General features: G+C 51.9%; 1 protein-coding gene and 1 long non-coding RNA gene across 5 annotated transcripts; one reads left to right on the top strand and one right to left on the bottom strand.

Annotated features, from left to right (window-relative positions):
* Nucleotides 1-5,319: 5,319 nt before the first annotated feature.
* On the bottom strand, nucleotides 5,320-7,535 carry LOC146402283 (uncharacterized). The gene is made up of 2 exons (XR_014805890.1): nucleotides 7,394-7,535; nucleotides 5,320-5,562 (listed from the first exon to the last, which is right to left on the bottom strand). It is a non-coding gene; the product is annotated as an uncharacterized LOC146402283 (long non-coding RNA).
* Nucleotides 7,081-13,124, top strand: IRX6 (iroquois homeobox 6). 4 transcript variants are annotated; one of them, XM_013994643.3, is made up of 6 exons: nucleotides 7,081-7,746; nucleotides 8,735-8,992; nucleotides 9,706-9,815; nucleotides 10,016-10,323; nucleotides 11,098-11,724; nucleotides 12,673-13,124. In XM_013994643.3, the coding sequence occupies exons 1-6, from the start codon at nucleotides 7,702-7,704 to the stop codon at nucleotides 12,675-12,677; spliced, it is 1,353 nt and encodes a 450-aa protein (XP_013850097.3). In that variant the 5' UTR covers nucleotides 7,081-7,701; the 3' UTR covers nucleotides 12,678-13,124. The 4 variants fall into 4 exon arrangements, with proteins under 4 accessions (XP_013850097.3, XP_084816355.1, XP_084816357.1 ...); XM_084960229.1 differs by having other exon boundaries at nucleotides 12,670-13,124; XM_084960231.1 differs by having other exon boundaries at nucleotides 8,287-8,992.
* The last annotated feature ends 1,559 nt before the right edge of the window (nucleotides 13,125-14,683 follow it).

Genomic DNA, 14,683 nt, shown 5'->3' with positions numbered 1-14,683 from the left:
CAAGTGAAGCTCTCTTAGGCTCCAACTTCTGTGAAACAAAACAAGTGCTATCTAATTTCAGGTAAGCACCACAGCTAAACTGTAAACTCCAAAGGGACAGAGATTTTAATTGTCTCACTGACCACTAAATCCACAGCCCCCAAGTCACTGCTCTGAAATAGCACGTGCTCAACGAATGCTTGGTGAAGGAATAAAAGAAGGGTAACATAAAAAGTGTTTAACCTCAGAGTTCCCGTCGTGACACAGCAGAAATGGATCTGACTAGTAACCATGAGGTTGCAGGTTCGATCTCTGGCCTCGTTCAGCGGGTTAAGGATCCAGCATTGCCATGAGCTGTGGTGTAGGTCGCAGATGCAGCTCAGACCTAGCATTGCTGTGGCTGTGGTGTAGGTCGGCAGCTATAGTTCTAATTCAACACCTAGCCTGGGAACCTCCATACGCTGTGGGTGCGACCCTTAAAAAAAAAAGTGCTTAACCTCATGCCTGGAATCTTGTGAGCATTCAGTAAACAGTAAGCCACTTTCCCAAATTATTGTGGTGCTAGATACGTGATTTCAGGATGATGCAAGAATACTGAACTCATTAGAATGGAGCCCCCATGAGGACAGGAACATGCTTTGTTCAGTACTGAATGACTCCTTACCTCCTAGACCCACGCCCAGAATTCAGGAGACACTCAGTAAATGTCCACTGAATGAATGATAGGAGCCTTCTTCCCAGACAGGCTACATGCTAGTTGAAAAGAAGGGCCAGAGCCCTGAGATTGTCCGGTATTCCACTAGCTCTAGTACTGCATGTAGGCAGCAGATATTCAAGCACACACAGTACGCTAGGACTGCAGACTATCAGGGGCTCCAAAGTAACAGACACAGCTTCCATGGCCCCTGAAACGCTTCCCACAGGTGGAATTTTGACAGAAAATTGCACAAGAAAATCCTCACTGTGCAATTCCACAACCTCTGTCACTATGAAAAATGTCATGGAAAAGAAAAATCTTTTTTTTTATAAGAAAAATCTTATAACACAGCAACTTATGAAAGTAATCAGTGCTGGAAAGCTCAAAGATAGATGAAGAAAACAAGAGGAACAGCTCCAACAACTCCAGTTTTATGAATAGGCGATTCCACCACCCCACTCATTTGTAGGATTCTCATGAGATCTTTTTTTTACAGCAGGTTATGAATCATCTTCATGATATCTTTAAATGGATGATCAATACTATATTTTCCCATAAAATGTTTGGTTTGAAATCCGATTTTAAGTGCATTAGAGTTTTTGTGCACCGAATGGGTGAATGCCATAATAAATTGTCATCAAATATGAAAGAAATATAGCAGAGATTAATTGCCGTATTTATTTATGAGTCTATAAAATACCTTGTGAAAGTCCTGGCACATTTTTGGGATACCAATTTGAACCTTCAGGAAAGTTAAAAGCATTAAAAGAGACTACAAGGAGATTTATTATCAGAATGTTTTTAATTGCAGACCCAAGCAGACATGCAGGTATTAGAATGGCTATGCCCTTAATGGGCATGTCTCATGTGTTTCTCTTTCCCCCCCTTTAAAAATGATATACTTCCCATATTTTTATTGATTTGTGAAGATTTGTCATAAATTACTCTGGCCAGCACGTGACATCACAAATGGCCCCAGCTTCCCTAAAGTAGCGAGCCCCAGGTGGCACACAAGGGAAGGCTCCTGGACAGTTCTAATGCTCCGCTTTAGAAGAAGGAGAAACCAGAGTGAAAGCGGATACTGGGAGGATGCCGCTAATCAGACGGAACGTATATGGCTTGAAGCTGCCCATATTTTAATTGCAGCCTTAAAGTCTATGACAGTGAAATCCTTTAGGGAGAAGTTCAAAATATCATCCTCAAAAACTGCCTGTTAGCAATGGGCCAGTTAGAGAGCTGTATGCAAAAACGTACAGTCTCTGGCTGGAATCAGAGCCAGCAGCAGATCCGCTCCCTTTTCCACTTGTGGAGGCCATAATTCCATCGCCTAACTGTACACTCAAGGCCGCTCCTAGGCCCTGTTGCAAAGGGGAAAAGGGACAGGGCATTTTATCCCAGCCAGTCCCTATATGTTGTCTCTTTAAGATCTTTATTTATTTATTTTTTGCAAGCATTTTTTCCCCCAAAGACTTTGGCTTCAAAAACTGTCCCCTGGCTTTCAAATCCCTACATCTGTTGTTAACTTTCAGTTTTAGTTCCTTGAGATTCCTTGGATGGTTAGAAAGATGGCACCTTCCAGAAGATAAAGATAATCAAGAACTTCTATACAAAAAAGCTTTTTTGTAAGTCAGAAGTTAATGCTCCAAACCTCCCAGGCTACTGATGCAAAACATCATATGCATATGCGTGTGTGTGTGTGTGTGTGTGTGTGTGTGCATCTATATATAAAAAAGCTTATGTAATGACTGGGGAGTTTTAGAAATTTGATGTAGACCATTAAAATAGAAAACAGCAAACAGACCCAGCTGTGATGGATTAGGGGGAAAAAATATATATATATACACAGACACACATGTATATGCAGCAACAGCAAAAAACTATCTATCTACAGATCTATATTTACCTAAATATATATATACATATATATATAATCTTCCTGAAAAGAGTCACTAACCAAATTCCATTAATTGTTTTATAAACCATCGTAGTTATATAGATATAATCTTGGCTGGAATTTTTAGAGGGTTTCTTTTTTGCTGTTGCTAGATAGACAGATAGATAGATAGATAGATATTTTTTTTCTAATCCATCACAGCTGGGTCTATTTTCTGTTTTCTATTTTAATGATCTACATCAAATTTCTAAAACTCCCCAATCATTACATAAGCTCTTTCATAATACAAGTTGATATGAAAGCATGTAGTAGAGACCCTGAACTTGTATGCTTACAATGGTATCACCTTAGATATTTTCCCTGCTAAATTGCAGTGTCATCACAGGGCACTAAATGCGAATTCTCTCATTCCATTTGGGGTTAGCAACAACTCCTGGCTGAATCTGGCTTTACATGTGTTTGAAATATGGTCTCATGGAAAGACCCAAAGTCAGTAGAACTGGATTCTGGTTCCTTCTCTGTCATCTGCTGGGTTATGTGATCTTAGATTTGCTGCCCTCCTCTCCAATTTCCTTATCGTCAGCCTTAGATAAGATAAAGCAGGGTGTTTAAGATTGCTCCCAGGCTGTAAATGCAAAGGAATGGAATCAGTAACAAGCTATGAATTTTAACTCTAAGTTCATGTTTGTACCTGGCTTGCTGACACACCAGGATCTCTGCATTGTCTCCCTCTCTCTCTCTTTTTTTTACTTTATGCAGAAGTCCATTCTTTCTATTTGCCACCCTCCTGACAAGCAACATCAACACCCTCATCTGGGAATTATTGCCTTTTTTTATTTTCCTCTCCTGATGCCAGACTTGCTGCTGACAATATGTATTCAGGCAGGGCAGGGGCTCACTGTGTTTCGCAATCAGATGCCATGCACACTACTTCCGTCAAAACAATTAGTGTTCATTTTGGTTTTACTCGGGGAGACCTGCAGTGACTGATCGGTATAAATTATAGATGCATCTGTCCAGATGCACTTGTTCATTCATGCATAGATTTGAGGAAATTTCATTCTTCTCAGTTCAAAAACAGTCACTAAAAAAAATTCATACTTAGAAAAATATAATTTAGCACATTTTCATCTCCGTTATCATACCCATGTTCTCACACATTCCATCCAGGATTTGAGGCATCTGAAGTTGATTTGGGGCATTTGGGGGGTTTTAGCCCCTCCCTGTAAAATCTGCTATCTTGCAAAATCATTAGGAAATGATGGATATTTAACCCAAAGCAGTGCAATATGGTTTGTTTTCCTTGGGGGGGGGGGGGTGTGGCACCTGCATTCGAGTGTACTGTCAAAGACACATCCTTTACTCTGCCTGGTCAGGACCTTCAGTGCATTTCAAGCAAAGCAAGATGAACTTCAAATAAACCATGTGGATTAGTGCTCTCCCTGCTCCAAATAGGCCTTTGACTGTTTACTTTATTTCCTGTCTGTTTTAATGGGCAGCCAGAGGAAATATCAGGGCATGCAGCAGAATGCAACAAAAGAATCTGTATCATTTGTATAAAATACTTTGGAGGGACCGACACCCTTAAATACAACTGGGAGGCTCTGTATTTGACAGGTTTATTTACTTGCTTCCCTACAACTCAATGTGTACACATTGACGATTGGGCATTTTTTCCCCGAAACTAAATTAATCAGTGCTGCTGAACAAAGCAATGAAAAGCCAGCACAGAGGAGACGCTCAGAGCACTTGGCTGGGGAAGTGAGTGCCTGTCGAGAGCAAATTCCATGGCAGCCTCCCTGAATCACTTTCCAGGAAAGACTGCTTTGCACCTGAGGGTTCCACCGGCCAGAGGTTGTTACTGGTTTAACCTGTTGGTTTCCTTTTTTTTTTTTTTTTTTTTTGGTAGTGAGGGTCCTGGAATAATGGGAAATGTCAGGCTTCAGAAGAACCATTTTTAGGAGCCCTTCTAAGTCCTCAAGGGGGTGATAATCAAAGTCAGCAGCACCCAGGCAGGTTGGCTGTGGGTGCAGCCTCTCTCCAGGAAAGAAATGTTCAATCAAAGCCTCTCGGGCCTGGAAATGGCAGCCTTCCTCCCTAAGACAGTCTGATACCTTAAAGCAACTTTGAACACAATAGAAAGACGCCTTAACAGAAAACCTGCTCCTTTGTTTGTTTTCTCTTCTGCAGATGAAGAAAAAAATGCTGACGTATCTTCATAGGCTCGCCTCCCAATGCACTACAACACTATGCTTCCTCCTCTTTTCGTTCTCTTTTGAAAAATCTTGTTGCTTTTCTCTAATCCTAGAGAGCAAAGACAAGACGAGGGCCTAGAGGCCCTGCACACAGCATTGATACCGCAGAGGTCTTATAAATCAGCTGGAAATCAATAAATTCTAGATGGTAGTTTCTCCTTTGCAACCAGATCGCCAGGGGACAGGACTAATGCTTTTTCTTCACTACCCTCCCCATTTTTCTGTCATAAAAAAAAAAAAAAAAAATCTGCTCAGGAACGAGTGGGCAAAGTTGCTGAGTAAGTATTTCAACTATCTAATTTTATTACTTTACAATTGACATAGCTTCCCTCTGGAAATGTTTGCAATTAATTAATTAGCAGTAATCTTCCCCAAGGGACTAATTTAATGAATTCTCTCCCATCCTTACTTTTAAAAAATAGCTTAAATGTATCGAAGCTCCACACCGTGTAGATGGCTCCAAAGTGCCTTGTGAAAAAAATCAAGGAATCTTATCTATTACAGTGAATTTTTTAATCACTAAATCAATCTGGTGATAACTATAATTCTTTTTCCAACTAGGAGTTTCCCGGGTTGAACGCAAGGTTTCTCCGAGGTAACGACACTCAGCAGCAGCAGCGGGGAAACCTCGCTGAGTTTGTTCCCATTTAGAATGGACCATGTCCTCCTGTTAATAATCTCTGAGGCCGAGTCTGCGGTTTGCGGCTCATTCAAGCTCCGTGCGCTTTCTGCGGAATCTGAAAAGAAAAAGAAAAGAAAAGGGAAAAAAAGAGGCTGATGTCGTTCTGAAGAGGTCATTGGCTTCCAGGACTACCAGTCTCCTCTGGAAGGTGCCAAAGGAATGCTGTCAGCCAGGGATCCTGGCTTGTCAGTCCCTGAGCTGCCTCCTTGCCTGCCAGAACCCAAGGCAGAGATCTGGGTGGTTCCGAACGCCTGGGCATCACATTCTTGCGTTGTATCTATAAAATAAAACTGGGCCCTTGAACCAACTCCTTTGATTCCTCCAGGGACGTGCAGGGAGGGCCTGGGAGAGTATTTTGTAAACTGTATGGCGCAGTGACCCGGTAAGTGAAAGGCGAGACATTCTGAGGCATTTCTGGCCTGCAAACCCGAAAACCTGAAAGTTGCACTTGGATCCAGGCAGCATCCCCCGAAAAGCTTCCCCAACCAGACTGGCCGCCCCTTTGTGCCCCGAGACGTCGCAGGTTAGAGGCCCTCAGCTGGGTGGCTCTGGGCCTGGGCGTTGAGCTTTGGGGAGTGCCAACTGGCGGCCGCCGGGCCTAGAGGACGCAGTCCCCTCATAAGCACCAACTAGCCCGTCTGCCTATGAGTGCCCCTCGGAGGGCCCCTGGGATGGAGGGGGTGGTCAGACCGCTGGGCCCAGACAGGCGTCCCGGCGGAGCACAGGGAATGGGCTGCCCTCGCCGCGCGCTGAACTGCGGCTCGCCAGCGCCACCCCCAGCGGAGCGCAGTGGCTGCAGCTCGGCCCCGGCGTCTTCCTGCGGCTCCCCGCTCCCCGGTGGACGCAGTGCGCGATGTGCACAAGGCAGCCAACTCTCGCCATGGGAGGAGATACCCGAGGTTTTCGGCCCGCCGGTCTGCGGAGGCCAGGGGGTCAGACTTGGTGCATTTCCAGGCAGAGTCCAAGGGGATCTGAACCTTGACCTCGAGGGGGCGCTATTTGGCCTATTCGAGGGCCAGAAAGCGGCAGAGAAGCCCCAGGGTCAAGGCCCTGCCAAAGGCCAGGGCATGGAGAACCTGAATCGAGCTAAAGTTCTGGAGAGACTGGGGCGGGGAAACAGGGTCCCCGAGGACAAAGACGGCGGGACCACTGGGATCCACCAACACTGCCCAGCGCTGCCCCAAAGAGCGCGGGGCCACTGGCGCGAACAAACTTTCCTGCAGCGGAGGGGCGGGGGACGGGGGCTGGAAGCTTCTCCCCCGAGCCTCTGCTATCCTCCACCTGCCGGCGTTCAACCTCCGCCCAGCCTTCGCCCACCTCCGTTCCCTCCCCTCCCCCGCGCGCCTCTGTTCACTTAGACTCCTCATCTCTCTCCTCTCCCCTCCTCCTTCTCCCTCTAGCCTTTCTCCCCCACTTTTTTTCCTGTGTTTTCTCCTGTCTCTTCTTTTGTATTCTCTCCTCCCTCGCCGCCCGGTGCTTCTCTCCTCCTCTGGGCAGCAGGGGAGGAGGTAAGCGCGCTGCGCCCGGGGCCTGCGCGGCGCAGTGGGAGGCGTTTCTCCTACTTCTCCCGGGTAATTTGGAGAGATTGTATGTGCGCGCGCGCGCGTGAGCTTAAGGCGAAAAGGGGTAGGATCCTGCGCCAAGCAGAGAGGGTCAGGGTCTTTGACGTTCCTCACCAGCAGCACAAACCTCCCGGAGCAAGTGTGAGTGTGGTGAGAGTGCGCGCGCGCGCACGGGCTGGCTGCGCTTGGCAGGCTTGGTGGCCCGGGGCCCCAGGGCCCGGGGGCCCGTCTGGCGGCCCGGGATTACCATGACGTCACATTGAGCCTCTGGCCACCTTGGACTGGGGCACCTTGGGAGCTGCACAACCCCGCGCCGCGCCTCACCTTGCCTCGCCAACGCGCGCTTTTGGGAACCCGCATCCTCGCCCTTCCCCTGCCCATCCATGGGCCCTTCTGTCTTCCGGACCACGCAAGTCGGAGGGGAGCCATCTGGAGGGCAGGGCTCGGCAGCCGGACTGCCTTCGGCTCTGCCTCCGGCTCTGCCTCCAGTCGCGCCAAGCGGGTGGAGGACCCTGAGCTGGGCACCAGCAACCGTGTAAGGAACCGAGGCTGCGTACGGCTGGAAGCACAGAATCGCGGAGCCGAGGCGGGAACTCGCAAGAGAAGAAGGAGGCGGGTCAGGGACCGCCACCATGTCCTTCCCGCACTTTGGACACCCCTATGGCAGCGCTTCCCAGGTAAGAGACGCCCCCCGTGGGGGATGGGGTCAGACTGGGTGGAGGGGGTGCCTCGCGCAGGAACCTGCCCCTAAGCGCCCTCCCCTCCCACGAGCCCCCGGGGAAGCCAGAGGGAGCAGGCATCTGGGTAACGTACCACAGACGCCTCTGGCCTCCCCAGTCTCTGGCTGAGAACGTTCAACCCCCCCCCAAGTGCAAGCTGGAAAATCCTGTGACCCGAAATTTGGGCACTCTAACCGCGCGCTTAGAGAGGTGGGTGGGATCTCGGGAATCTTCCGGACAGACCTCCTTACTGTACAGATACCCGAGGTGGCCGGGAGGGTCTCAGACTTCCAGTCCAGAGCGCTGTCCGCCTCACTAGTTTTCTATGCTTCTTCGTTTGTTGCCCTCGGCTCTCTTCCTCCTCCTTTCTTGAGTAGGTCCAAGCTCTCCGCTTCTGGTTCCTTTGGTTTTTCAGACCTGGGTGGGTATTGTGCGGTGACAAGGGGTTCCTAGGGGAATTCTGGAAACGCCCACCCCTGTTCTTCTATTTCTCTGCAGAGTGCCAGAGAGCCGGTCCCAACTTGACCTCTGCCCCGATTTGCGATCTAGGATAAGTCTCCTCCTTTCTCTAGTTCTCATTCCCTATCCATAAAATGGGAGCAGGAGTGAGACAGGGTCTCTAAGGCTAACTTCAAGTTCGGGCCTTCATAGGATTCTGTGACTGGGAGGTGGGGGAGTTCCCTGTATTCGGATTTTAGAACGTTCCCACGACCCCGGACCTCCTGGAACTCTAGAGCTTTAGCAAAGATTTAGGAGTATCTAGAAAGGCAATTTGGATAAATTGCATCTTCGGATAATTCCCGTCTCGGTACTGGGCAGAATGTTAGCACACGGTGGCATTTAGTTTATATGGCATAAAGGAATGATCTGGCAGTTCCGCCACTGGCTCCCGCCAGCCCCGGGAGCCGGTCTCTGACCTCCGGTGCCCCCTCTCTCGCCGCCGTAGTTTTTGGTGTCTGCAAGTTCCAGCGCCACTTGCTGCGAATCCGCCCCGCGCTCCGTCCCAGATGTGGCCTCAGGCTCCACCCCGGCGGCGGCGCTCTGCTGCGCTTCCTACGACAGTCGGCTGCTGGGGAGTGCGAGGCCCGAGCTGGGCGCGGCCCTGGGCATATATGGAGCTCCCTACTCGGCTGCTGCAGCTGCCCAGAGCTACCCAGGCTACCTGCCCTACAGCCCGGAGCCGCCCGCTCTGTACGGGGCGCTGGTGAGTACACGAGGAGGAGCCTGGATCCGTGCGCCCAAACCCACCCGCCTGGGGGCAGGAGAGGCACTGGGGAAATCCAGTGTGTCATCTCCGTCTAAGAAGGACGCAGTGCTCAGAGGAAAGGAAATGGTTCGGGTTGTATATAAAGAAAAAAAATCTTTACATTTTACACTTTGCAGAACTCCATCCTGCTTAGAAAACACAAGTACGTCTATTAATTCTGTGAGGCCAAGTCATCACTAGGCTTAGTGTATAGATGAGGAAACAGGCGCAGCGGAGCTCAAATAAGCTCACCCAAAGTCACAAAGAGGGGAAGGGGCAGGGAATAGCTCTGGAAGAGGAGTAAGGGAAGTGTCCCAGCTGGTGGGAGGGGGTTCGGGGGGGGGGGGGGAGACACAAGTAGCAACAGTAATACAAACAGCCAATATTTAACTGTTTAACTAATAAATAAACATTCCTTATTTATTCTGCACCAGGAATTCTGCTAAGCAGTCTTCGTCCATAACCCACAGGCACTATCATTATCCCACTTTACCAAGGGGAAGCTGAGGCATGGGAGGGAGGGGGTTAAACATTTGTGCCCAAGAATCACAGGGCCCAGTGGTGGCACTGAGATTTGAACCAGACTTGACTCCAGAATCCACACCCTTCCTAACCCCCACTCCTTCTCCTCCGCAAAGGTAGGCCTGAATTCTTTTCTTCCTTTCCACCAGAATCCACAGTATGAATTTAAAGAGGCGGCAGGGACCTTTACACCCGGCCTGGGGCAACCGGGAGCCTATTATCCCTATGAGTCGACTCTGGGGCAGTACCAGTATGACCGGTAAGACATGGGGCTGTTGGTGGCAGACAGGGCAAGTCCCTCCCCCTCCCCTGCCAAGGTAGAACTAATCCACAGAGCATGGGGGGCTGCATGCTAGGAGGAGAACAGAACCCCACTGCCAAAGCCGCAGACCACCTCCTGCCTGCAGCGCCACGTGCCCAGCCCCAGAACTGTGAGCCAGGTTCCTCTCCCACCTGCAGGTATGGTGCGGTGGAGTTGAGTGGCGCTGGGCGCAGAAAGAACGCCACCCGGGAGACCACTAGCACGCTCAAGGCCTGGCTGAACGAGCACCGCAAGAACCCCTACCCCACCAAGGGCGAGAAGATCATGCTGGCCATCATCACCAAGATGACCCTCACCCAGGTGTCCACCTGGTTCGCCAACGCGCGCCGGCGCCTCAAGAAGGAGAACAAGATGACGTGGGTGCCCAAGAACAAAGGCGGGGAGGAGAGGAAGGAGGACGGTGCAGCAGAGGAATTGCTGGGCTGCCTAAATGGGGACACCAAAGGTACTCTTCGCTGCCCCGCCCCTGCGTGGCTTTTGCAGCCATCAGTTTCCTTGGATTTTCAAAACCACCCCCTGGGGGAGCTATTAAGGAAGATGTCCCCTACTTACCCTTGCACTTGCAGTCCCTGCATGCCTCAGGGCCTTCGCCTGTGTGGTTCCCTCTGCTTGTCATTCCCTATAAACCTGGCTTTAAATTGCCCCCGTCTGCAAAGCCTGTCCTGGCCAACCACACCAGCTAGAGTCCCAGGTTATTCTCTATCACATCAGCGAGTTTATTTCCTCTGCCATACTTACCCCTTAGGAGTGTCCACTCCACTACAAAGTGGCTTATCCATTGCTGTATCCTCTAAATTCCTAATACCTGCATGCCTCAATGATGTCTGGCATGTAGTTGGCGCTCCATATATAGCTTCTGAATTACATAACATACACCAGGCACCTGTGGGGGTTGGAATGTGGTAGAAATTGTCCCTTGCCTTTTTAAGGCTGAGAAACTGAGATCCTCCTGGAAAAGTGGCCTTTACCTTAGGCTCATTGGAGGGAGGAGTTTTCCAAAGGGTCGGGGCAGGTCTGGGGGCGGAAATTCTTTCCCAGCAGGCTGCCAGGGCGCTGGAGCAAGTTTTTAGGAGACTGTGTGTCCAGCCTGGTGAATTATACTGGGAACGCCCTGAGTGCAGGGCGCATCTTGCTAAAAGCTTCCCAGGGATGGGCACTCCCGAGGATTTCCCTTGGGGCCTGGGGCTTTTCTCACTCGCTCGCTTCTGATTTCCCGAAGACGTTACTGCGAGCCAGGAGAGACAGGAGGCTCGGGGGCTCCGGCTGAGTGACTTGGAGGACCTGGAAGATGAGGAGGAGGAGGCGGATGAAGAGGAGGCAGTGGTCACAGCTACGGACCGGCTGGCTGAACTCCATAAAGACACTCTGTCGCTGCCAGCGGCGGCGGCGGCGGCGCCCTGTGCAGCGGATCGAGAGGGCCGGCCAGAGCGCAGGGAGTGCAGTCTGGCGGCGCCCCGCTTCTCCTTCACTGAGCCCCCCAGATCAGGAGAAGCCGACTTCCTCCGGGCGGAGCCAGGAGGCCCCACGTTGACCATGCACTACCCCTGCAGGGAGAAACCGCGCATCTGGTCTCTGGCGCACACCGCGGCAGCCAGCGGCGTCGAGGGTGCACCTCCAACCCTGCCCAGGCCACGAAGTTCTGAGCGCCATCTGATCCCCGGACAGCCTCCAGGCCCCGGCGCGCCACCCGCGGTCCCCAGAGACTCCGCATGCGAAGAGTCTTCCCGAATAGCCAAAGCCTTTGGAAACCCCACGTTTGCCCTACAGGGCCTGCCGCTGAACTGTGCGCCCTGCCCGCGGCGGAGGGAGCCCGCAGTACAGTGCCAGTACCCTTCAGGAGCAGAAGGTAGTGGGCCCCCAAAGGTGCTGGGAGTGTCTTCCAAGAGATGCCCCCATCCCACCCCACTCCCATCCCTGGTGCTGCCCAGCCGCTGCACACACTCTCTGCCCAGGTTCAGAACTTGCTCTAGGTTGTCTCACAGCACTCCTTGAAACAGAAGCTTAGAGGTAAAAGTTCTAGATCTGTTTGCCGAATTATTTAAAGCCAGATAATAGTACTAAGCTCCGAAGGAGACAGTACCTTACCTAGGAAGCACTTAGAAAGTCCCTGAAGAGATGGACAGTTTTGATCAGCCAAATGTGCCAGGTGGGCACCATCATGACCATCTGACACAAGCACACTTGTCCCCCATCTGCCCTTCCGAGGAGGTTGCCTGGCTTCTGCTGGTCTCATACCAACAGTTGGTGAGGGCTAGGCAGGCACCAGGGCTTTCCCAGAAGTCTGAGGGGAAGGGCCAGGTACCTACAGGTGGTTCAGGGCCAATGCTTAAGTTCAGCTTGTAGCTCTCTGTGGCGCCCACTGAAATCCCGAGGGGTATAGTTCAGGTGGGTGCTGTCCCTGGAGAGCTCTCAACACCCCTCCCCCAAGAGCTCACCCCCAAGCAGGGCAGGACTGCCAACCACGGTCCCCGCTCCTGGCTGGTTCTCTGCTGCTCCTGGTGGAGGAGTATTTCACCCCACAAAGGGACATTCCCCAAGCATTTGGCAGCTTCTAGCAATTACTGTCAGATTCTGCTCTTTGAAGTAATTTCTCTCAGGATTAGCTACTGGCTTAGAAAATTGGGTTACACTGTTATTTGAATTTACACATAACGGGGTCCAAATGTTACCTCTGGCAAGCAAATTGCCTCTAGACCTTTGATTCCCTTCGGAGGAGACACCATCAACCTCAGATTTCCTAGGAATGGCCACCAAGTGGCCTTCGGGTTTTAATCAACCTTTCCTCTCTCAGCAGGTTAGCGCAATGGCTGCAATTTGCGGGAGGATCCTGGAAATAAGCCCAACTTTTTGGAACTCACCCCCACGCTGAGAAACTGAGCAACCTCGCAGGGGTCTGGGGCTCTCACTTCGACTAAAAGACAGACACACAGAAACCCTTCTACCTGCTCTCCTTGCACGCAGAGCTGGGAGTGGCCAGCAGACGTGCATCTTGTCAGATCCCTGGGGGAGAAGGCGGGCACCCTGGGGAAGGCCAAGTGGGGAAGGCTGGGCGAGTCCGCCTGGTGCACCAGCTCGGAACCCAAGTCTCCTTCTCCCCTCTGGACTCGGGCTGAAGCTGCTCCCTCTCCTGCTCACCCCACCACCTTCACTTTGTAACTTCAATGCTGATCTGGTCCCTAAGATCCACGTGGTCTTCTCCCCCTCCCCACTCCTTGTGTCCTTAAAAATAATCAAACCAAACCCAAACTATGTGGCCTCTTTGCACCCCAGGAGCTCGGAGAGGTCGGGGTGAAGGGGAGGATAGAATGCGGTTCAGGGGTCCTGGGGACAGCGTGGCGGGAGCTGCAGGTTTCAGTCCCTCTCACAGCTGGGAGAGAAACGGACAAGGGAACGGCCTGCGACTCAGCCCACAGCACCCTCCGGCCCCAAGCAACTCGAAGAGCCCGGCTGACGTCCGGCTGGTTCGCAGAACCTGGAGATGGGATCCAGCTACTAGCCGGGGAGGAGGAGAGGGGCGGGGCGGAGCTGTCAGGATATTTGCGTGGAAGCTGCATTTGTTTCCGGGATCGCTCTTGGGTTTTAAGTTTGTTAGGAGAAGGGACGATGGGGACCCTCTTGGCGGTCCCAGGGCGCGCCGCTGGGCAGCCCTGCGCCCCTCCGTCGGAAGAACGGTGAGGTCTGACCGCCTGCCAGGCAGATCCGAGGCGAGAGGGGACTTTCCGTTTACTCAAGTGTCAGCAAACACTTCCGGTACCGGCCAACCAATGGGAGCTGACGAGCGGGAAGGGGGCTTTGTCCCCAGGGCGAGCGGTGTCGCAGTAGGGCTGGGAAGGGGGGTGGTAAATAAGAGCTATAAAGATGCGGGTGCCACGCCTGAGTTCACTTCCCCCGCCCAGCGAGTACGGCTGCACGCGGGGAAAGAAGGAGGTGAACCCAGAATGGTGCCCTAGTGGGAAGGTCCGGGAGCTGATGGGGACCGGAAGGCAAGAGGGAGGACAGCGGAGATGTGCGCCTAGGGGCTGGATCCTTGGGGAGCTGTGTCCCCACTGCTAGGCTCCAGCCCCCGCGCCTGCCTGGGTGACAGTCTTCCAGACCAGCGCGGTGCCAGCTGACTAGTCACTGAAGTCTGGGACAGGAAGGATCAGCATCCTCAGGAGGAGATTTAAGAACCTTGGAGGCTGCAGAGAGGAAAAGTGGGAAAGGAGCCTGAAGGAACAGGCTACCTCCCAGCCCCATCCTGCCTTGTTTTCTAAGGAATGGTCAGAGATCATGATTTACAAAAGCACAGACCCCTTCCTCAGATAAGGAAACTGAGGCCACGTGAGAAGGCAGGGACTGGCTTGGGGTCACACAGAACTGGTGATGTGGTGAAGGCGGACCCCAGCCCTCCACTCAGGGTCCAGTGGTCCTTTCTGTCTGGCTCTTCTCCCTCATCTCCTCTGGGAAGCTCCCTCTTGGTTTCCTTTTGCTTCTGGGTAACAGCTGCTCCTACCCCCAACCTCCCCCCGGGACCCTGCAGTCGCCCTCACTGACCCACGGCTTAGGGTCCGGGAAATTAAACTGCGAAAAGATAAACATTATTTCCAGTCGGCTTTGTGGGATTAATGCTTGTAATAAAGAGCATTAGCTGGAGGTTTCTTTCAAGGCGCTCTCGACCCCACCCCCTCCTGGGGTGGGGGGCACATAGACCTCTCCCTTCCCTCCTCCTCTGGAGGCTGCTGAGGCTGCAGAAGCTTGAGTTCCTAGGAAGGGCCTCCAATTGGGAGTGGGGCTCCAGCTAGCCTTTTAACATCACATCTGGTCGG

This window comes from Sus scrofa, chromosome 6 (genome assembly GCF_054392235.1).
Source record: "Sus scrofa isolate SSC_HxYL_T2T_F1_AM1 chromosome 6, Sscrofa_HxYL_maternal_Yorkshire_Landrace_v2.0, whole genome shotgun sequence".
Taxonomy (NCBI): Eukaryota; Metazoa; Chordata; class Mammalia; order Artiodactyla; family Suidae; genus Sus; species Sus scrofa.
This window is presented reverse-complemented; position numbering and strand designations above follow the sequence as displayed.

Coding starts and splice junctions, on each gene's coding strand:
- IRX6 (XM_084960229.1), top strand. CDS start 7,702: ATGTCCTTCCCGCACTTTGGACACCCCTATGGCAGCGCTTCCCAG. Junction 9,816..10,015: donor GGGCAGTACCAGTATGACCG/GTAAGACATGGG, acceptor TCCCACCTGCAG/GTATGGTGCGGTGGAGTTGA. Junction 10,324..11,097: donor CCTAAATGGGGACACCAAAG/GTACTCTTCGCT, acceptor GATTTCCCGAAG/ACGTTACTGCGAGCCAGGAG.